The sequence below is a fragment of the Ptychodera flava genome, chromosome 16 (assembly GCF_041260155.1).
Source record: "Ptychodera flava strain L36383 chromosome 16, AS_Pfla_20210202, whole genome shotgun sequence".
NCBI classification, from domain to species: domain Eukaryota; kingdom Metazoa; phylum Hemichordata; class Enteropneusta; family Ptychoderidae; genus Ptychodera; species Ptychodera flava.
Window position 1 is genome coordinate 24,785,810 of NC_091943.1, and position 22,829 is coordinate 24,808,638.

General features: G+C 36.4%; 1 protein-coding gene across 3 annotated transcripts; it reads right to left on the reverse strand.

Moving 5' to 3' along the window:
- Positions 1-359: 359 nt before the first annotated feature.
- Positions 360-22,193, reverse strand: LOC139114394 (mitoguardin 2-like). 3 transcript variants are annotated; one of them, XM_070676109.1, is made up of 12 exons: positions 22,055-22,193; positions 18,215-18,420; positions 17,787-17,930; positions 14,940-15,025; positions 14,144-14,362; positions 13,392-13,501; positions 12,546-12,705; positions 10,351-10,449; positions 7,465-7,599; positions 6,578-6,631; positions 5,496-5,612; positions 360-4,650 (listed from the first exon to the last, which is right to left on the reverse strand). In XM_070676109.1, the coding sequence occupies exons 1-12, from the start codon at positions 22,138-22,140 to the stop codon at positions 4,501-4,503; spliced, it is 1,566 nt and encodes a 521-aa protein (XP_070532210.1). In that variant the 5' UTR covers positions 22,141-22,193; the 3' UTR covers positions 360-4,500. The 3 variants fall into 3 exon arrangements, with proteins under 3 accessions (XP_070532210.1, XP_070532211.1, XP_070532212.1); XM_070676110.1 differs by lacking the exon at positions 22,055-22,193 and adding an exon at positions 21,808-21,878; XM_070676111.1 differs by lacking the exons at positions 17,787-17,930; positions 18,215-18,420; positions 22,055-22,193 and adding an exon at positions 16,198-16,333.
- Between the last annotated feature and the right edge of the window lie 636 nt (positions 22,194-22,829).

Consider the following 22,829-nt stretch of genomic DNA (forward strand, 5'->3'; position numbering starts at 1 on the left):
AGTTTGCTGCATTCACTCATTTTATATGTAATTAATAAATCCAAAAATCAGTCACAAGATGAAAGAACCATAAATGATCTCATAAGTTAATTATCATACACTTCACTTGACGGTGAATGCATGGTGGCCAACTATCCACAGAGGTAAGACTGAAGAACGCTTGGCCCAAATAAGTTTACAAATCCGCCTTATCCTAAGGGGTACTCTTGCCTCCCAAAATTATAGTAGGGCCCCTCAGCAAATCTGATTGTTTTCATGGGGACATTTGGGCCCATTTTCTTTCAGGTACTCTTGATTCTTTTCCTGAGATTATGTTGTTGATAGGAAAAGGGTGGACAATTATCAGACGAGAAAATTGCTGATTATGCATAGGTCTACCTTTATTAAAATCTGCATATTTTCATGCTCTCTTCAAAACTCACATATTTCATGTTATTAGACACTTCTCAGTATTAATAAAAGATACACAATAAATACTATAGCTTAAAATGTTTTAAACAGGACAGATGGGCAAACCTAGCACTTGACAGCACATTACATATACAGCACAATGCATTACAACAGAAATTTTTGGAAAAATGGTCGAATCGTCGAAGTTTGAGGAACTTTTATGAAAACTATAAATTACTGAGTGAAACAAAGCAAACAAATGGGAAGTCAATTTTAATATATGGATTTTAGAGAGCCTATACTAATATTTACACCTTGGAATTTTCTTCATAGACTAACAATAATGGTAGCAACATAGTTTGCATTTACCTTGGCAACAGCCTTGTCATAAAATCGTGAAAATTTGTACATGCCATATATATAATATATATATATATATATATATATATATATATATATATATATATATATATATATATATATATATATAGTGTTAGCTACTCTTGTGATGAGCATAGGGTTACTTTACACAGCCAGTAAACACTAATTAAATCTACCACTCTATGTAAATACAGGAATCACTGAATTAGTATTGACAATTTGGCACCTGCGTAATATCTTGTATTTTTTCACCAAAAATTCCATTTGTAAATTAACACTTTAGAAAGTTATACCCATTCATTCACTTCCAAGTGTTGGAACATCTAACGGCACCGTTCGGTAACACATGAATTTCAATTGATAACTTGATTTATTTCACTATTCTTGAAGTGACGAAAACGAAGGTTCAGGCTGTATGAGATTATACATAGAGAAGAAACAAAATAAAATCCTGGCAAGCAAGCAGACAAAGTGACAAACAACACTATCTTAAAGATTATGGAAAGAATATAGACAAACAATCATGACAATACAACAAAACACAGATGACACCAAGCTGCCATACTGAAAGACAGTAGATATGTTGGCAGTGAGACCTTGAAAACTTAGAGCCACTGTTGGCAGCCATTCTGTTTGGAAGAAATCCTGTCTGTCCATGAGAACTATGTCATATCAGATTACATAATGCAATGCACACACCTGACAATTACACTGCCATGCATAGCTGTTACATTTTTCAGTGAAGCTATATCCAGTTATTAGTCTTTTGTTTACTTTATTCTTGTCAGCTTCTTACTTTCCGATATTTTTACTGTTTCCTTTGTTTTTGTTTGGTATACTTATTTACGTTGTAAGTTTCAGTCTGAGCCAATGTGATAAAGACTTAATTGGTCTCTGATCAACTCTCTCCTCCTTCACTGGGTCAATAACATAACAGACGCATTAAAGGAAACAACAGGAACCACACTATTCTGTGCCGGAATCAGGGTCCAATTGCTGACTTTGCAGGCACACTCAGCTACAGGAATATTTCAGATTCTGTGAACTCTGAATCAGCATGCATTTAAACAACAATTTCCACTAAGGCACTTTAAGTAAAATTCTTTGTTTGCCGTCCGCGTGCTGGTACGTTTCAGAGAAAATTGAGAAAGTAAACACAATTCTAACACTATTACAAATAATAATGTTATTTTTCCAAAAGAAACCAAATAAAAATTGAGCTTATGTTAATACACTTGTGTTTTTTGTCTGTGCTTCTTTTTTTCTGGCTGGTTGGTAGATTTTTCAAAAATCAATGGACGGCAAACAAAGAAATTTCTTTAAATGGCCTAAAACTTATAACACTGCCACAGATTCTCATTCACCTTCACGCTACATATCTATAGACATACAGAACAAAATTGCATATTGTTACATTATTGTACTTAAAACAAATCAGCTCAGAAACTAGTTATTGTACTTAAAACAAATCAGCTCAGAAACTAGTACTCCTGATATACGGTATTGTGGCACCAAATCATTTCAATAATTCTTGTAGGGTCTGGAAAACGTTATTAATTTATTAAAACATCAGTCCTCTATGCATATTGACAATAGCATCTTAGGAGATACCTTAAAACAATTAAAACACTGTTCCTTTTCTGGGAAACTCTTTTCAATCATTGGTCCAAAGCATGACTTTAAAAGGTAAACACGTCCACACTGTTTTAAAACTTACTAGGATCTGTGTGGTGCTGGTGTTTAATCAAGTATTTCTTAGCTCCTTAATGGGACTCCGTACTAGGCCTGAAGGTGTGCAGATATTTAAAACACAAATTAAGTTGTTTTACCTGTAGCTGCCAATTCTTTCACCAAATGGTCGGTGGATACATGGGTTTACAAAACTTGGTTAACTTGCACAAGAATTTCGTCAGTTTCATATGGCTCACTCACGGTGATTTGCAAAGCAACATGACTCTATTAATTAAAGATGATTGAAAATATCTCTTATATGTATACATTGAGTGGAGGAACATTGGGAGTTGATATGAAGTATGTCACATAATCAGAGTTTCATTGTGATTGGTATTCACACTATGAATTTCATGTTAAGGTAGTATTCATCTCCAAAGTAAAAGACAAACTTTTGCTAAAATTTTCCTCAAGTAATCCTTCAACTATTCTCTTTCACAATCAAGAAAAAAAATCAGGAGTCACTGTGTAAATTTTGGTATTTGAAATTCAAAATGACCACCATCCCTGTGTTAATTCTATGGAGAAAAATAAAGATTTTGAATTTTGAAAAACTCAGCCTATGAAAAGTTTTCTTACACCAAGAGCTTTAAAATGAACACCCACAAGTGGTAGATCAGAAAAGAATTGTAAAAGTTTGAGAGTCCGAATAGCTGTCCCCGAGGTGCGTTCTACCTTAAATAGACATTATTCTGGCTGAAGATATGTGATACATATGTTGTCTGTTTGTAGCAATTAATCAGATTGAGTGTGCTCTTAAAGTAATGCCAGTTTTACACTAATTATGTAGATCACAACATCACCATTTTCACAAACTTGAAATTTTAATCCTTTGACTTGTGCAGTTTTATATTCAAATTCCCCTACAGTGGCTCTTCTGCTGTTGAGAGTACCATATATTCTCATTCATTGTCTATTTACACCATTGGAACTAATTCGGGATAATTAGATAGTGAAGAAATGTCGTTTTGATCTGTAAATGTAAGCTCATCTGCTTTTATTTTTAAGTTATACACTTGTTTTTATGTTTTTATGAGTATATGTAATATTGCAACACTACAGCCATAAGGCAACTGACACTTTCGAGAAATTTGAAAAATATGGAGATCCAATTATCCCAAATTAGTTCCAATCATGTTTATTGAAGGTTCATCCCGTCAACATGTCTCTATTATGAACAGATTATAGTAAATGTTGATTTTTTTCATCCTCATTTCCCTTAATAGGATAATAGTTTTTTTTAACTGCAGATGTGAAAAGGATTGAAATGGATCTGTTCATGAGGATGGAGGATTCTTTTATGATATCTTCTGACTAACACCAAACAGGAAAAAGTTGAGGGTTACAAATTTTAAATGCTACCTATTGAGTTGTATTGGTTTTGTTGTCTAATGGCCTCTTTAACCTTTGCATCGCGATGGATTGGACCAATTCAATGTTATCAGTGGTGATTGTGGACCTGTTTACAGGAGACGGGGGTCATACTGTAGGTTTAAAACCACTCTGTAGCTATTACCCTATAATCTGTTCAGTTCAGAGGTTTAGAGACTTTTGGTCTACATACTTGGTTTATAACATAAAGATTAATCAGTTGCTATATCTTACAGCCTACACCTAGTTAGACATCTTTCATTCACTGAGTACTACACTTACATGTGTAGCAAATTAGTTTCAGGTCATGCCAGTAATACTATACAATTTTACTACACAGTGAGACTTGCAATGTTATAAAACATGCGTAAGTGCAAAAGATCATTGCACTGCCATTAAAAATAAAAAATACAATTTTTTTTTCCTTTCATATTGATGCTTCCTTTACCTAAAAGCATTATAAAGAAGCACCTTTTTGTGTGTAAATTGCTTGCATTGGCGGTACAGTACAGTCAGATGACCTTCAGAAATTGTCTTCGCATCACAGCGTTTGGTGTCATCTTTCTCACTTTCATGAATTTTTTGAATACAGGATATAATGGTCCACTAGGATTGCCTCATATCACATCACTGTGTCTTGGGTGATTTCAGGATTGCATCAACAAGCATAGCATTGTCCCTTATTGTGGCAAGTATGTCATCGCTCAGGTCACTGACATTGCTGTATCGGACTGCAGATAGGTTGAACATGTCACGCAGCACTTTGATAACCTGGTCCTAAAATATCACAGAAAGAAAAAGTAAGCACATTTTTGCAGTTTCTCAATTTTTAATCACTGTGAAGTAACTGTGTGGTGTGTGCCTATATCAGGGATCTATATAGAGCAAAACAGGATCATCATCTGTGATCTTTTCTTTCATAATGGTGCAAAATATGTTCAAGCAAAAAACCCTTTTTGTAAGCAATATGTTGGCAGTGAGTGGTGTTTCCCTGACATCAGTGGCAAAGGAAGGGAAATTTCATTCTCTAGCTCAGTATGATATTTGAAATAGGCAAAGGAGTGAGTAGGTATCAAGAACTGATTTAGTTTTGGCGAATTTGCCAATGGGGAAAGGGAAGCATGTACATGTAGCAAAGCTGACAAAAGGGGTCTTTTGAAGTGAATAAAGGGTAATGAGGAGATTTTTAGCGAGGTGAGGGGCACTGGGGCAGATTTTCTGATGGGGAATAGGAAGATTGGAAATCAATATGGATAGTGGTAATTTTTTCAAATCACAGGGGTAGGACAGCTATGAACAAATGTCCTTTTCTACTACAAATTTTAATTTTTTTTCAAATACATTATATATATACATGTAGGTATTTCTATGTGTGCATTGCTGATGTATAAATTTACACAAATATTTTATGCAAATCCGTGATGCCATCATAAAGATCTGCCAAGAACTGTGTGCATAAGTGATCTATGGATGTATTCCATATTAATTTGAATTCATAACCAGATTTTATTATTGTTCCTCAGTCAGAATCAGAAAGTATACATTGATGAACTTGGAACTGCAATATCATTGACAGAAATTCATATTTTCAGATCATACTGGTTGACCTGCGTGTGACCTACCTTGAAGTAGTAACATATCTTTCTAAACTCATCACTTGGTCCCAAAAACCCCCAACACAGCGCTGGGCTCATGGCAGCAGAGAGATTGTAGAATTTGCCCAGGAAACCTTCAGGATTCTGGTATGAAAAGAAATGCGCCACACGATTACCTTAAGGATCATATGTTTGTTCAGAATATGTGCATTCAGACACATTGCACTTATGTTGCCAAATGAGAATTACTAAAACCAGTACACCATAACTGATTACACTGAAGCAACATCTGCATTTACAATGTAAATAACTATCACATAATGTTTCCTAAAAGATAAGAGGGCACAAGCACCCTCACATGAGAAATTGTTTTCATATTGTTCTGTAGGGTCTATGATGAGATGAACATCACAGTTCAGAAATGCACTATTACACACAATTTCTTATCATAAAAAACACACGTTTTTATCAAGGGTAAAGTAATCATCATTAAGTTTAATGATGTTTGGTTTTACTGATGAATTATTGAAAGAAGCAATGGCAGTAAGTGTAAGCTGGAAAGAGGCTACAGGCTAGAGATTCAAATATTAATTTTCCATACTTATTTTCGGGTTACTACAAGTTTTTCTGAGTTTCTTTTCTCTGCATGGCTGAGCTTTCCATGTCTTTTCATTGTCAGTAAATCTAACTGAACTATACTATTGCAAACAATGGGTCTCATCTACATCTACTGTGTGATGGAACAAGTTTGAAAAAGAATCCACAATATAATGGGAGGTTTTAGTTGAAACATGAGACAATAACTTGAAATTCATAACACTAATGAAGACTGAAATTACTTTGCTTGTGGCAAGATGATTGTAAATGGCCAAAAGAGAAGATATGAAGGCTAATTATTGGTAATGACCATTAAGAATTTATGCCAACCATAAACAATTCATTTGCAACAACAAAATTTACTATGACGCTTTTGTATAAACTTTACGGGTATTATTATTATGAAATCCACGATCCTTAGAAAATCTTTGTAATAATTTGAAATTCTTCATAACAGCTTTATGAAATAAAGGTGGATAACAGAAATAACATGGGCACTTAGGTATACTTACATTTAGCATTCTTCTCTTGATTGCAATCAAAGACCAAATTGCATTTGACATTGCCTGGAAGAAAAATATCAAAAGCAATGACAGGTCAACCTCTGAGAATGATCACCTAGTGACAGGATGAAGGTACACACAACAGGGAAGAATATCAAAGACAATTATCAGTTGCTGTTTATTAAAATTGAAAGTGTTTGATAGCCTGCCTTGATTACAACCCATCTACCATACTAGCATGAAAATCAGTATGCGTTCAGAGAACAAATTGCATGTGACAATCTGCTCAGAGACTGAAAAAAGGACAAAATATGACTGTGCTCTCATCAGTGCTCTTCAGGTACGTATTATTCAACTTTTTTATCATTCTAACAATTACTTCTAAATTGTAAAAACTTGAAATGAAACCAATGCTCTTTAATTTGGTCTGCTGATTTAACAAACTGTACAATCAGTGGAAAAAAGATCCTGGGTGTTTTATGGAACCTCTCTAAATTGAAAAAGTGATTTATTATACTGCAAAAGCCGAAGGAGGTAAAATTACTGTGTAACAGTTAACAAACATTTATTGCAATGTTTTATTGCGGTCGCATTCATACTGGTAACTTGCAAAGTTAAATGTCACTTGCAGATACGGTAAATAAAATACGAAAACAAAACCCTTTTTCTCACCAATGTGACAATGAGTAAATGTTCTGTGGAGCAAAACTGATATAAACCAGTAGAGGCAACAGACTTTACCCACATGTAGCTAGACCAACTCACAGGAAGAGTGAGTCTATTTTGTTTTTTATGATTTGCTGCTTTGATGTGCTGATGAATATCTTGACTGCTGAATTTGAAATATGACATACTTTGATGCTGGTCATAAATGAACTGATTAAGATGAAACTTACAGTTTGTTTGACTGAGTAACTCAGCCATCTGTTCTGTGCTATGGCTGCCACTGATGCTGGCAGTCGTTCCATATCATCAAAGGCATCCATCAGAGTAAAGTCCAACACAATATCATAGAAGTTGATACACCTTACCTGTAATGAAGCAATGATTAAATACATGATAAGTCATACGCTTATGAGCACTAATTTTTATGCTCTCAGCAAATAGACCATGAGAATAATATTCTATTTATCTAACATCAAGTGAATCTATCCCGTTTCAAATTTATTCTTTCACATCCGGTACATGTTACAGGATCACAATCAACAGGTCGAGTTAACTTTATAAAGATGTCATGTACATGAACCACATTTGGCACAAGATCACTAATTCACTTCCGGGTTCGTTACCCACGAAGATAGTTCGGAAGAAAAATAGTGCAGACCTTGAATTTTGATATCTGCATGGATGCTTGTTTAGTTTGAACTTTAACATCAAGAATTTTTGTAAAGATATTTTTCTGCTTGAATCAAAATGCAGACTGTTGTGAATAATGGCTGAAGCATTTGGTGGTAATATGAGGAGTTCTAGGGCTAATAGAAATCATAACAATAAGCCTGAAATTTGTCAAAACACCCACTGAGGGCGCTATTTTCATCGCTATCTCAAAATTTCCGTGGACTTGCCCACACGAAAAATTAATCAGTAGTCAAGCTGACATTGACCTAACACCTGTTAAGAGGATTCGTGCCGCTGAATGTTTTAAAATAGGAAAATCGAGCTCAACGCTACTGTGGTGGCCTATGGGAAATGAATTAGTGGTCTTGTGCCTAATTGACGGCCCAAAGGAAGCCCTATAGGGGGACATATTTCAGTACGTATGATGTCCTATGCTGAAAAATAACCACCTTTTGCACTTTCTATCACTCCGAACAATACTTGGAAATATAAAGGTATGTGGAAACCAGCTCAGACACTAATTTTGATATACTTGGGGGGGGCCCAAATCCCTGCTGGCGGCCATATTGGACTCAGTCAGGAATAGGGGTATGGCATAGCTTTTTGTCAATTTCTCTCCTAATTCAACTTATTGTCAAACCAGTACTTTTATTGTTTAGACATACAATTTCTTGCTTTTATATCAAAAATTCGTGCAAATCCATCCATAGCAGTTTTCTACAGAGAAATTTATTATTCAAAATTTCCGTAAAAAGTCGATGAAAATAGGCCTAGCACCTGAAACCGGGTTTAATTGCAGGGAGAGATTCTATTTGTGAAATCATTATCTTTTTTGGGAAGAACACAACTAAGCAATTGTAAAAGTATTCTGATATGAGTGTTTGGGACACAAAATTTGTTTGCCAGGAATGTGTTTTTATGTCATATGGTGTCATATGGCTTGGTACAGAGGTGACGCAAATTGCTGCCATATAGGGCCGATCAATGTATGTCTTGAGGCAGGTGTAGCAATTGAAGTGTAAGGTTAAATTTTCTTTTATTTTGGTGTTTGAGTCATATCCACCAGTACTTTGATTGGTGTTAAAATTGTGCACTTTTGTCAAATTAAGGTTCACTATATTGGCACAAGATCACTAATTCACTTCCGGGTTCGTTACCCACGAAGATAGTTGGGAAGAAAAATAGTGCAGACCTTGAAATTTTGATATCTGCATGGATGCTTGTTTAGTTTGAACTTTAACTTTTTTCTGCCTGAATCAAAATGCAGACTGTTGTGAATAATGGCTGAAGCATTTGGTGGTAATATGAGGAGTTCTAGGGCTAATAGAAATCATGACAATAAGCCTGAAATTTGTCAAAAACACCACTGAGGGCGCTATTTTCATCGCTATCTCAAAATTTCCGTGGACTTGCCCACACGAAAAATTAATCAGTAGTCAAGCTGACATTGACCTAACACCTGTTAAGAGGATTCGTGCCGCTGAATGTTTTAAAATAGGAAAATCGAGCTCAACTCTACTGTGGTGGCCTATGGGAAATGAATTAGTGGTCTTGTACCATTTGCTGTATTACCTCAGAAGTCGGGTTTGGGTTTAAAACCAAGGAACCATATTTTACGGCACAGTTCAAACTATTTATCATCAATTAGTGACCTCTGATAAATGTAACAAGGAAGTGAGAATATTCATGATTTGAAGTATGGCCTCACTGAATGGTTTTGCCTTTAATCAGTGGTCTAGCAGACCATTTAATGCTGATGGACATGCTATGTATGATAAAACTTTCAGCAAGACTAGCAAACTTTGCTGGAGGATCAATCAATGAATGCACCTTGATACAAGTCCAGTGATTGCCAACAAGTGAATTGATTTGTAAACTCCTAAAGCCCATCATGACAAAGGAGAACAGACATTTTTGTAATTTTTTTGACAAGTTGTCATTTGACACCAAAATCAATGAGACAACTTTGATAGCGTAAAGAACAGTCAATTACATGTAATTCATATGATGTGACAACTGTCTCTCTGAAACCTTTTTTTTCAATATATGTGTACAATTTGGTTATGAAAAATGGCAAAAATATCATATTACATTGAAGGCATAAACTTGCTATATTAGTTGCAATCATGGACATATAATGAATGTAAACAAATAAATCATAAAACTTATATGACTAGAAATCCTGTTTTATAAAAGGCTAAATTTTAGAGAGGAAATCTAATATTTTGCTGACTGTAAGACTGTACCATGAAAACTGGACAGCCACAGCCATGTGACATTCACCTCATATAACACAATGTCCGTGTATGCTGCCCCTCTGCACGCATTAAAACACTCCTTATGAAGATGTGACTGTGTGAGTGTGACTGCTAATTGGCTAATTTGATCAGTCCTGTATATTTTGAAATGCTCAGAGACACTTTCCTCTGAGGTGGCCCACTTACCCTACGATTGACTAGCTCTTCCTCTACAACTTGCCAATTCTCTTTATTCCTCACAAAGTCTATAAGGCAATCATATGCTTCGTAAAAATCTTCAGCATCCTGTCAAATGGGAAGAATAAAAATACCGTCAAGGACAGTGTGCTCACATTCAGTTTGAATTGGTCCATTCGAGAAATATTTAAACCAGGAAAAACAAGAATGACAAAAGCAAATAAGGTCTCCAACTTAGGTACTGGCATGGAGGTCATCTTTAGGAACATGCATATCAACTTCTATAGCAATGGGACAAGCAGATCCTAAATACATAAGCAAATGTCAACAACAAAAAATAGACAGAAAAGGTTCGATAAAAGAAAAGGTGGGAGTGGATAAAAAATGTACAAGGGATCTGGTAAAAAAGTAATGCTACCTCATCAATCTTCTAGACCCTACCCCTCCTGAATATCAAATGTTCCATTCCTTGGTATTTACAACCTTGTGGTTGTAAATACAATGTGAGTGTTATCATTCGAATGTAAACAGCACTTAAGTTAGTTACAGATGGTGAAATGCCTTCCATTGTGGGTGGTGATTACAACATCTGGAATTATCCTGGATCCAAATTTCTCATCAGTTCTTGTATGTCTTACACAGAAAAGTTGCAAAAATTGGTCCGCAATGAAAAAATTCACTGCAGCTTTGTTTTCTGGATCAAAATTTCCTACAAATTGATACCAATATGACAAAATTATGTTCAGAGCCTTTAAAACTGTCTCACAACATATCCTGGGTTGGTGTAGGTCATTTAAGGTCACAAACTGAGAAAATTACCTAAAATATACAAATTTGGGGGTTTCCCAACACTTTGAGCAGAAAATTTATCTAATAACATCCCTCGGGACTTTACACCAAATTACAAAGCTATCAAACAAGTTATTTTGAGAACAAGTTTTCTTGACCAAAAATGACAATATTATCTTAAAAATACAAATTTGTATATTTCAGGACAATTTCCAGATATCTAACTATTGTCATCTCTGTACATCTGTGTACCAAATATAAAAGCTGTCTGTCCAGGAGTTTTAAAAAGAAAATACTGTTTAAGATTTTTTGACCAAAAATGACAATATTGCTCCAAAATAGTAATTTTCCCAATTTTGTCATAATTTCAACAAATTAGAAGAGTAACACCCTTGCAAAGATCCAACCCAAATTTGAGAGTGATTGAGCTGGCGGTTTCAGAGAAGAAGAATTTTTACTGAAAATGAGAAAAATCACCAAAAAATTCAGCAAAAATACAAAATTAAGGATATCTTCACAATATTCATAAAACTGTATAAGGTTCACCTAAAGTACTTGCACAAAAATTTTCAAAGCAATCAAAACAGCGGTTCTCGAGATATTAATTCTTGACCATTTTCACATTTTGTAAGCTCATTTGCATAATTTTGGCAATGCAGACTTCATTTGAACAAAATCCCATCTATAGCCCAGGATGCATCCACACACCAAATACCAAGCTGAAATGTGCAGCGGTTTGCGTGTTTTTGATGTTGACGGACATACTGTACGTACATACATACATACATACATACATACATACATACATACATACATACATACATACATACATACATACATACATACATACACACATACATACAGACGCCATCGACTTCAGCTTATACGATAAACTCACATTGGTATAACCAAATGTGAGCTAATAAAAATAAGATAAACTTCTTTCTCCCATAGAGTTCACTTCGTAATTTTTGCATCAAATTTACCAGAAAATGAGATTTTGATAAACTGGATTTGCTGTTCAAGCCAATTCAAACCAATCTGAGTTAAGACATCCAATCCAACTTTTGTTAATATTTGAAATATGGACAGGCATTTTGTAACATCAAAACTGCACTTTGGAGTTCAGGTCTTTTGATCCTACATGTAAAGTGTGATGTATTGTTGCTTGTGTTGTAGGTAGAAAAGCTAAAAACACTTCACCTTGGTTTGAAGAGAATTAATATCAAGAGTCACCAAATTATATGCATACAGTTCATTCTTTGACCTTTTATCTTTTCACCACAAGACATTGCTTCATCCTAATTGTTTTCAACAGGATGGCTGGTCCTATATACCATGCACAATGGGGTGAAAGAGTTCAACCACCAATTTTGATTCAAAACCTGTTTCCCGTGTTCCAGATGTTTTCATACCTGACTGATGGTGATTATCAGATCTCCCATCATTTGTCTCCCTAGGTCAATGAACCAATCAACGATGGCTGGATCCATCAGCATGTGATCAAATGCCTGGCGTACACAGTGAAGCTTTGCAAGGAAGTCTATATCATTCCTGCAGTTCAAAAGATTTGTCCTGAAACATGAAGAGTGAAGTTTACTAGCAGGTGAAACATGATATACCGTAGTAATCATTTTACTCAGGGTGCCGGTGTGGGGTTGATATCTTACAAAATACCATACCTTTGAAAGTGACCATCAAGTTGAATTTCGCATTAGAATTTTCACATTTAAGGTAGAACGCGACACGGGGACAGATATTTGGACTCACAAACTTTTCCAATTCTTTTAAGATCTATGACTTGTTGGGGCTCATATTAAAGCCCTTGGTGAAAGAAAAACTTTCGCCATCTTTGTTTTTTTTTTTGAAAATCGAACTTTTTATTTTTCTCCATAAAGTTAACACAGGGATGGCGGCCATTTTGAATTTCAAATAGCAGTAAATCTTGGGTAATTTGTTTCACTAGTACTAAAATTTGCACGGTGAACCCCAATTTTATTCTCTATTTTGAAAGAGAATAGTTGAAAGATTCCTTGAGGAAAGTTTGAGCAAAAGTGTAAGGCTTTCATTTTCGAGGCGTACACTGCCTTAATACATGCTTCATCTTCAATCATTCACTGTGCTTTTAGAATTAAGGAAGTTACTATGATCTATAATTATCTTGCAATCCAGATATATGGTAGCTCCGTACTTAATTGGCAAAATATTACAACAGAGACTTGTGAGGAAAGTAATGTTACATGGTAAAAGAGAATTGCTACCGTAGTTTTCGACAGATAACCAAATCATCGGCCACCGCATTCATTGCCTCTATGTACATCATTCTGCTCTCGGGTGTTTTAAACTCTGTAATGTCATCCAACTCTGCCAGCTGTTGAGAGAAACAGATTGAACCTTCTGTCAAAAAGCAGTTGAATAGACTTGCTTGTGGGTCCTTTCACATTGTATGTGTGATTTTAACCTACTGAGGTACAGCGCAAACTCATCTAGTGATAGATTTTCTCAGATATTTCAGAGGAATTATCAATCATGTTGTTCATAAAAGATCTTTTTCATAGTTTTTGCTTCAATTTGGAAATTCACACACTAACAATAAACATTTAATTCATCATTCAATAGGGATAGTGGAATGTTTCTCATAGAGTTGACTAGTATCATATGTGTATAAAATCTATGCACTAAGAATTGATGTGTTTACGTAATTTGAATTATGAATAAATGAGGACAACAAAACCTGACGCAAAATGTATGGAAATGATATCCCTTTCAAAAGAGGAAAGATCATAGTGGTAAATAAAACTTGCAGTATATAAGTCTGTATGGAGCTTGCTGTGACTGTTACCTCTCTATGTCAAAGATTTCCAGTAACAAAAGAAGGAGGAATTCTATTTTCCAGACTACCATAGCTTGGCTTTTCATTGTAAGTTTTAAATGACTGTATTGACCCTTAATATTGCAAAACATTGAAGTACATGAACACCACAGCCTCAGTTGAATGTAACACTGTGATTACCTCTGATGCTGAGACAAATGACTCTGTTGATTCGTCGTCACTAAACTCTCCAATCAGAGTCCTATTACTGTCTGTCAGAGACAGAGCAATAGTTTCTTGAGAAGACGCCAGTGATGACTGTAATGATAATGTTCTCTCTGCTTCCGTTTGGACACCATAGGCACTCTTCAGTAGCCTTTCCAATCTGAAATTCAGCTCTGCATTTGAAATCTGCCCGGGCTGAACACGGAAATAATAGAATGTTGGTTTCAAAAACTGAAAAATGGGTGTAAAATTAGCAGCACTCACAGGAGATATGAATTACATCTGAGCTATTGTCATGATAAAATGTCTAAACCTTTGAATCCAACTCGGAAAAAAATGTTAGTATGATGTCATAGGTCACCAGGGGGTCAGGGTGCAAAGGATTAACAGACTACACCAGGGTTTGTTTCACACTTCAAGAGCGGGTACTATCGAAATGGAATGACATGAGAGTGACTTGATGTATATCATACAGCTATCTTACCAAAGCCTGTATATTTTGAATGGCAAGTTCACTTTTATACACTTGTGTTGTACAATTAGTATAAAAGAGTTGTGCTCAATATCCTTTGAGCATATACCGACATTACCGATACTTTTCTTGAAGGTAAACTCATACAAACTTTTCTATACCGGTAAATGCATTAAATACACACTTGGGTAGATTAAATTCATCGTTTAGGTTATTGTGCACATAACCACAAAGATCCACTGATACCAAGGTTATTGAAAACTTGCAGTTGCGAGATTAATTTGCTTTCCTTTTAATTACCTTGTCTAATTCTGTTTGGTGGCTTTGTGGTGTTAGATGTATAGCCTCTTCCCAACGCTGCACTGCCTGTTCAAGAGATTCCATACCTGTAAAGAAATACAGAATGAACTGTACACCTAGAACTGAATGTTTTACACTTTTGCTCATACTTTCACCAAGAGAACTTCAAGACGTTCTCTTACATAATCAGGAGCCACACTCCAACAATATACCTAAAATTCAATATCTGAGACATTTCATACAAATAATCTTCAGTAGAAAGAGTTTGTTTATAAAATTCTATTTCTTTGTGCAATCTCAAAAAATTCTCATTAGAACAAGACAATATTTTGGGCTTTGTGACTCATCAATTTCTCTATGGTATCAATGGAAATAAACAATGTTCCTTTGAGCTTTCCAGCTAAATCCAGTACCCACTATGAATTTTCACATTTGAAAAAAGTTAATCTGTACTGTATTGCTGGTGTAGAGGAGCTCCTATTATAATATGCTGGTCTACCATCTCCCATTTATTTTCTACCACAATAGTGCACTGTATAGTCTTTTTAGCAATACACTGCAAACACTCTACTTCAAGACTTCTAATCCTACAACACAGGCTAACAATACTAACATCGAACAGATAGTAACACTCTCTGAACTTGTATCTGGCTGGTTACCCCTGGACATTACCATCCAGTTGTTTTCCATGCACCACTTGGGGCTAGTGTTTGGGACAGGGTTACAGGTAACTGAACTGTCAAAGATGTTAAACGCTCAGAACCACAGCTAAACATTCTGACCTGCCCTAACTGTCTACTCTTTAACCCTTTGAGCTCCAAAGTTAATTTATGTCGCCTTTAAAAGATATACCCCAGCCAATTTTTTCAGATTTTTGCCAAAATGTTGATAAAAAACTGTAGTCAATGAAATATGATGTCCATTTTGTTCAAAATTATCAAAAAAATAACAGGAAAGCTCATAAAAAATGGTAAAATGTCACACACAAATTTTGGTGGGAAAAATTATGGCTCTCAAAGGCTTAAAATATAATACCAATGTCATGTTCAGTACCATTACACAGTCAGAGCTGAGCTGAAGTGAAAAGTTGTACTGGTAGTAGGTTGGCTATGGTTGGTATGATTAGGTTGTTCAAACTAGTAATCAGTTTCAGCGACAGTAAAGATTGGACTCTGATATCAACATATCCACAGGTACAAGCAGTTCCATCAACAGCTGTTGTTGGTTTCTGCAAATATTGACTGCGTTCTGCACATACTCATGTCCTGCTTGTCTTCAGATGTCATTCTATCACGAATGGTCTCACTGCCCATCAGTCATATACCTTTCACAGTTTGAGATACTGGATGACAACCCTGCCGCTCTGTGAATCACAGTAACTGGATGCAGTTCTACGGTACGGCATGTTATATGTATATAGCTATTTTCATCACTGATCTCTGAAACACAACATCAAGGCTGTCTTTTCCAGTGCATGGCATTGACAATTAATCACAGGGCGCAAGGACAGCTATCAATTGTCACTGCTAATCAAAGGATGAGATTGGATGCAGAAGCCAAACATCTACATGTTTACACAGTGACAGCAGGTACTGTTAATATTTTTTTACCTTGAAAAATGAACAGTGACCAGGTATTATGGATAAACATGAAAATACTGGATGGCGCTCTTCATCAAACATGACATTGATGGGATTTAATATCTTGACAGATGTGACATACATGCATACATGATTCAATGGTATGAATTTAGCGACAGAAAAAACTTCCATGAAAATAATATCACAAATATTGATTATTGACTACGGATTACATGAAAAGCTAGCTTTAGTTTGTACACTCCTTTGGCATTTAATAAAACAATGACTGAAGCATGACTTTCTGTCATTTGATGAGTAGAGTTTCATTCTGTTAATGAATGTAAGTACAGTGTTTGGAAATTATCGTTGAAAGATAAACTTTTCCTTCACATTGAAATGGATAACATTTGTGTCATTACAAATGCTTGAATACCTAATACACATTTTCCTAATCCTTTGGCTACACATACAAGTCTACATGCCTGTTGAAATATCATTGTAAACAGGGCACATTGGGTAGATACCACACCTGTTGCAACCTAACCTTTCCCCCTCTCTCTCTCTCTCTCTCTCTCTCTCTCTCTCTCTCTCTCTCTCTCTCTCTCAGTACATCCACATTTATGTTCCTTATACAATGTCTCCAAATATAATTACACATAAAGCATTAGGATTCTACTGTTACAATACTGATAAACATGCCGGTCTGTCATAATATGGTAGTTGTTGATAAGTAAGGTCACAGAATAATAATAAATTAATCCTCTTTTTTCCAAGTGGTATTTATTTCTATGGTTTGTCTATGGAACCTGGTAGCAAAAGGATTAATTATCAATGACACATTATCATACAAGGTCATATTTTTTCACGTTTACTCAAGGATGTCAATGCTTAACCTACCATACTACAAACAGTGTATGGAATGTTGACAATTAATAAATAGCTAAGCTGTGACATCATAAATGTAAATAGCTATGTAATGTATATTTGTGTAACATGAAATCCTTGTGAACCAGGTTTGCTGTTACTTATAAAGTTAACAAGAGAATTGGGGAATCTGAAGTTCAACCGCAATTATTGAATATCCAAGGTAAGCTGAAACCTAAAAGCAAGCAGACAACCTTGGCTTCATTGATGAGGAGTAAGATTTTCCTTGTCACGAAGAAAAAACTCTTATCACAGCAGTGGAATGATAGACCAAAAGCCTGTCTAAACTCCAACGAAACCAATTCAAAAATGTTGAAAAGTGATATCATATAAATTTGAATACCTAATTGAAAGAGGTGTTGTGATGTTAAATTTTCTGTAGTTGGTGGTTGTTCACCAACAGGGCTGGTTACGCCAGATCTTCGGCTTAGTCCACTTCCAGCACTAGATGTACTGCCAGGCCCTCCCCTTGACACTGTCGGTGATCCTTCGATTGTAAGAGATAATTAAAAGTGGTCAAAAATTAACATTTATTGATTTGATTATACTTTCTCTAAAAGCTGGCCGTCATGTTTTAATGGATTTTCAAATCACTCATTATCGTTGGTTGGAAATGGCGAGGAAATATTTGTGAAAGAGCAAAATTTCAAGAGATCTCTTTCATTAAGTTATACAGAAATAACAAAATAATCAACAGTGTAACTGTAATGAGACGGAAATAACAAATATCTCAAAAGTGTGAATGTGAGTGAGACTAAATGCATCCCTTACTTGATGAGGGTGCTCTTCGATGAATTCTCAACTTGGTTGAGTCAGGGAGAGATGGTAGCGCCCTCTGGGGAGGGACTTCTTTCAATGGCTTCTGTCTCTTGGCACGTTTCCGTTTGCGATTGAAGTAATTGGCAGCAAACAAGAAAATAGCAGCACCACCCAGGGCAAGAACTAGGGCGATCTTAGCCTTTGTGGAAACCATAGTACTACAGGGATAAAAAAAATTAACAGTCAGTGAATCATTTCCAAAAACAACTGGTTATGGTACGTATCTCCTCATTATTCAACAAAAAGTAGCCCCCAACAATTCACCTTGTTTACAATAATATCTACTCCCAAAATAATTCTGTAGAACTCTACAAATTAATATCTCACTTTGCTTAATACATTTTTGTCCTACATGTGACAGCAAAAGAAGGTGATACGCTTTCTTCCAACCAGACTATTGTGTATGTCGAGTAACAACTTTAATAGTAATTTTTGGGCAGGGTACGCCAACTTGTGAGGACTGAAAGCTACACATGTACTATTGACATCATCCATTTATTTTCTTTGTTGCACTCACTGAATCATTCATTTGTTCACCACCATACTTAACCTACCATAACTTATCAAGTTCAGAAATGAATTTCAACCACTTAAGCAAAGGATGCATTGTTATTTCTGGTTCCTGGATTTCATTGGCTGGATTCCTCTGACTTTGAATATATTGGTTTGTCATAGGGTTATTCAGAGTCGGATTCAAACCATTGTGGTATTAACTTATATGAATTCGAACTACCTTACCCAAAATTCAATGCTAATTCCAATTAAGTCAGTATGGCAGATACAGGGCAAGTGTGCAGAATCCCAAGGAAGTGAATATTGCCAAATTTCGGCACATGTAACGTTTCTAGGCCGGCCATACAGGAGCAATAAACATTTAAAGGTATTTGTGATAGTCGAGGATCATTTATTTGACGCCAGATTGTTTCTTTTGTTTCTTTCTGGCTGCTTGTCTGAAATCGATGTCTGACCTTTTTTTTTCCAAGTAAACGGCGACCTGCGGCCGCCCGCCTCAAACGACTATCCAAGCAACGTTACGATAACCTGTGGGTATGGCAACAATTTTTTTTACCCATCCTGGCAGAAATTTTTTTTATTCCCAGAGGTTGCTTCAAAGCAAATTTTTTTTGACTAGTAGAGCCAAAGCAATTCTTTTTTTCAAAATATAAAAACATCCACTCACAATCTTGTAAAATCTAGCCATTTTTAACGTTTAACTACGTGAAAATATCCATGTCTTCACACATGCACCTCTCACACTCAGTTAATTGTTCATTTATTCTTTGACACTGTTTTTACAAAGGATTTATCTAAATACTGATATATATTGTTTATTTTGATCCTATCAGGAAGTTTACAATTTTATCCCTTACATTTGCAGTCATTGTTTAAAGTACACCACCAAGGCAATGTCAACAAATGCTACTGAAGACTTGAGTTACACACCAAATGAATATCACAAATCATACATGTCTACTGAGATATGAATGGCAGATTAATATTCTTTTCTTCATCATGAAATATCTGATCAGATGGCATACAAGATGACATTGACATTCACCAATTATTTTGTTTTCTAGTAAAATTTGCGACAAAATGTTAAACTTTAATGGACGTACATGTATATCTATTAATAACGTGCTACCACTTTATAATAAAATGTATTTGTTTATTGATTTCAACCGCTTTTGTAGACTTGACAAACATTCTCACATTTATTCTAACACTGGCAGCATTGCATTTATTACACAGTGCAGTCAGGCTATTAGTGCAAGATACACGGCACATTTCAAGGGATTTGTATTAATTTATGCAAATTATAGTAATGAGCATTGTTTCGGTGTTATTAAAATCTTATGCTAATGATTCTATATCAATATTGTACACAACGCCCGTCGAATGCCCGAATCCTGCATTGTATACAGTTGGAGAGTACAGCACCAGAATACAAGAACGCATTCATGTACAGTCACTCTGTATGCCAAGTCACTCCACACAGATTGACCGTGGTGTTCTTGCAACTGAGATTGAGAAGCGGTTTCTGCCTCTATAGATACCTATTCCAAAATGCCACCATAGGCGGCAGCTCCAGAGACCTCTAAATGCTGGTCTACAACCAAAGGGTTCATCACAGCAAATTTTTTTTTGCAGCCTTCCTACATGTCGAAGTTGAAAGTAGAAGCAAATTTTGTTTTCCTTCCCTTCTGCACAGACCAAGTTTTTTCCAGCATTTGGCCGGCAACACATTTTTTTTCGAAATCCTCCAGCCCCCTCCCCCGAAATCAAATGAGCCACCCCGAAGACTACCAGTACCAAAAGTTGGGACGACTGAATATAAATGGACACACCTTTTGTTCCGAACTAAAGGAGACTTACCTAGGGGGCTCTAAATAAAAGTGATGGTATGAGTGGACTCGCTAGGTTACTAACGATGCAAACAAAATTTCTTTGTGTCCGCTAATTTTAGTCTTGCCCCAAAATATGACAATGACATAGCTTCTTTTCATATCTTTGAAAGTGTTTTAAAATTGTAGCTCTACGGTGAGGCGGTCGGTGAGTTTTGATTTTTGCAACATCGCTCACCAGTAGAGCTACACAATGCCGAAGGCCCTGTAGCATACAAAATAAGCGCGCCACACATGGCGCGGCATTTTCATGTAAAATCCCACATTTTTACTGCATTTGGTCGTACCGATTTATCACTACTGAAGACTAAACACTATACTACACTAACCTTGTCATTTATGGGGTTTGGTATTAGCACAGACACGTCGATCGCGTTCCATAAACATTGAGCGTGTTTCTGGGAGCCGCCATTACCGGAAGTTGGTAATGGCGGCTCCAAGAAATGTTTTTGGAACGCGATCGACGTATTTGAACAAATACCAAACCCCATACACGACAAGGTTAGTGTAGTATAGTGTTTAATCTTCAGTAGTGATAAATCAGTATGACCAAATGCAGTAAATATATGGGATTTTACATCAAAATGCCATGCCTTGTGCAGCGTGCTTATTTTGTATGCTTCAGGGCCTTCGGCATTGTAGCTCTACTGGTGAGCGATGTCGCAAAAACCAAAACTCACCGACCGCCTCACCGTAGAGCTACAATTTTGCAGCTAATCTTTGAAAGTGTTTTAAAGTAGTCTCAGTAGTCTTTGTAATGGCTACGTGTATTACATATAAATGACATTGTGTTTGTGTTACACTTCAGTGCCAGGGGTGGAAGACCAAAGTGTCCAAAGTACACCGGAGAGCTCTCAGCTTTTCACAATTCACTCTACTATACCATGGAGGTAGTACTACTACCTCCATGACTATACCTAGCTGCAAACTTATATAGCCCTACTGTCAGGCGGTCCATGGTTTTTAGGGACCTCTCTCACCAGTAGCTGCTGTGAGAGAGGTCCCAAATACCTAAAAACTATCGACCGCCTCACCATAGAGTTACAAGTACAACTTACAAGTTCGCTGCATAGTATTACAGTAGACTACAACACTTTCGAGCTAGCATTATCGGAAATATCAGACATAAAATGGAAAGGCTACCTTAAGGCCGCCAACTTCACACTGATTTCAGCACAGTTACGAGAGTAGTGATACATAGAGGCCGCCGGTTTTGCCGTCCGACCCAAATACCCAGGCAAAACCTCGAGCTACTGTACTGCAGCTACCGCGTAGTATGCATAGAATAATTCTATGCATACTACGCGGCGGCCGCTATGTATCACTACACTCGTAACTGTGGATTTCAGGGACGGGGATAGTAAAGGAAGTCTTGGCAATAATAAAATACCTGTGTTTGCAGGACAACGTTTGCAAGAGACGATAAATTTGACGGTGCAGTTTCGATGACGAACAGACGAACGTAGTCAGACCCATTACATCTTGTAAAACCTGTCACTATTGGTTACCATAGAGAAAACGGTCGTTCAAATAGCCAATCAAATGTATCATTGCAAGGATTCGTGTCAAAGTGGAGAGGTCATATTAGGTCATCTGACAGGAGAGCTGGACAGGAGCAGCAAAACATGGCGAGCAGTGTGGATTTCGTGTCTAGTTCCATGCATTCATCAGAGGTAAATTAACTCAAATCCCCAAAATATTATATTGTGAAATATTATTTTGTGAACACTATTACCCAATGTAAAGTTCTACAGAGTGTAACTGATCTAGACCATGACCCAAGCCACATTTTGTTTCACGTTTTTTCAACACGCGTGCTCTATTCAATTCACTCCGCATGCACATGGATGGAGGATACTGAATTCAATTCCATATATACATGTTGTTGTCAGTGCCATGCGCCCCAAACCCATAGCTCACGTCACAAAGGGTGGAGATACTGCCTACGTTTTACCTGTATTGACTCTCTACCACAGGATCTCTTGAACGAAGTCAGATCTTTTGTCCATGGTTCACATCCAGTGCATGGACACAAGCTAACCAGCGAAGAACACGCCAAATCAGCCATACACTTACTACGTACACTGCCATCAGCCAGGTCAGCTGTGCTGGAGCATTTATGTCATGTCTTTGACGAGAGTGTCAATTCACATGTAGTTGAGCTA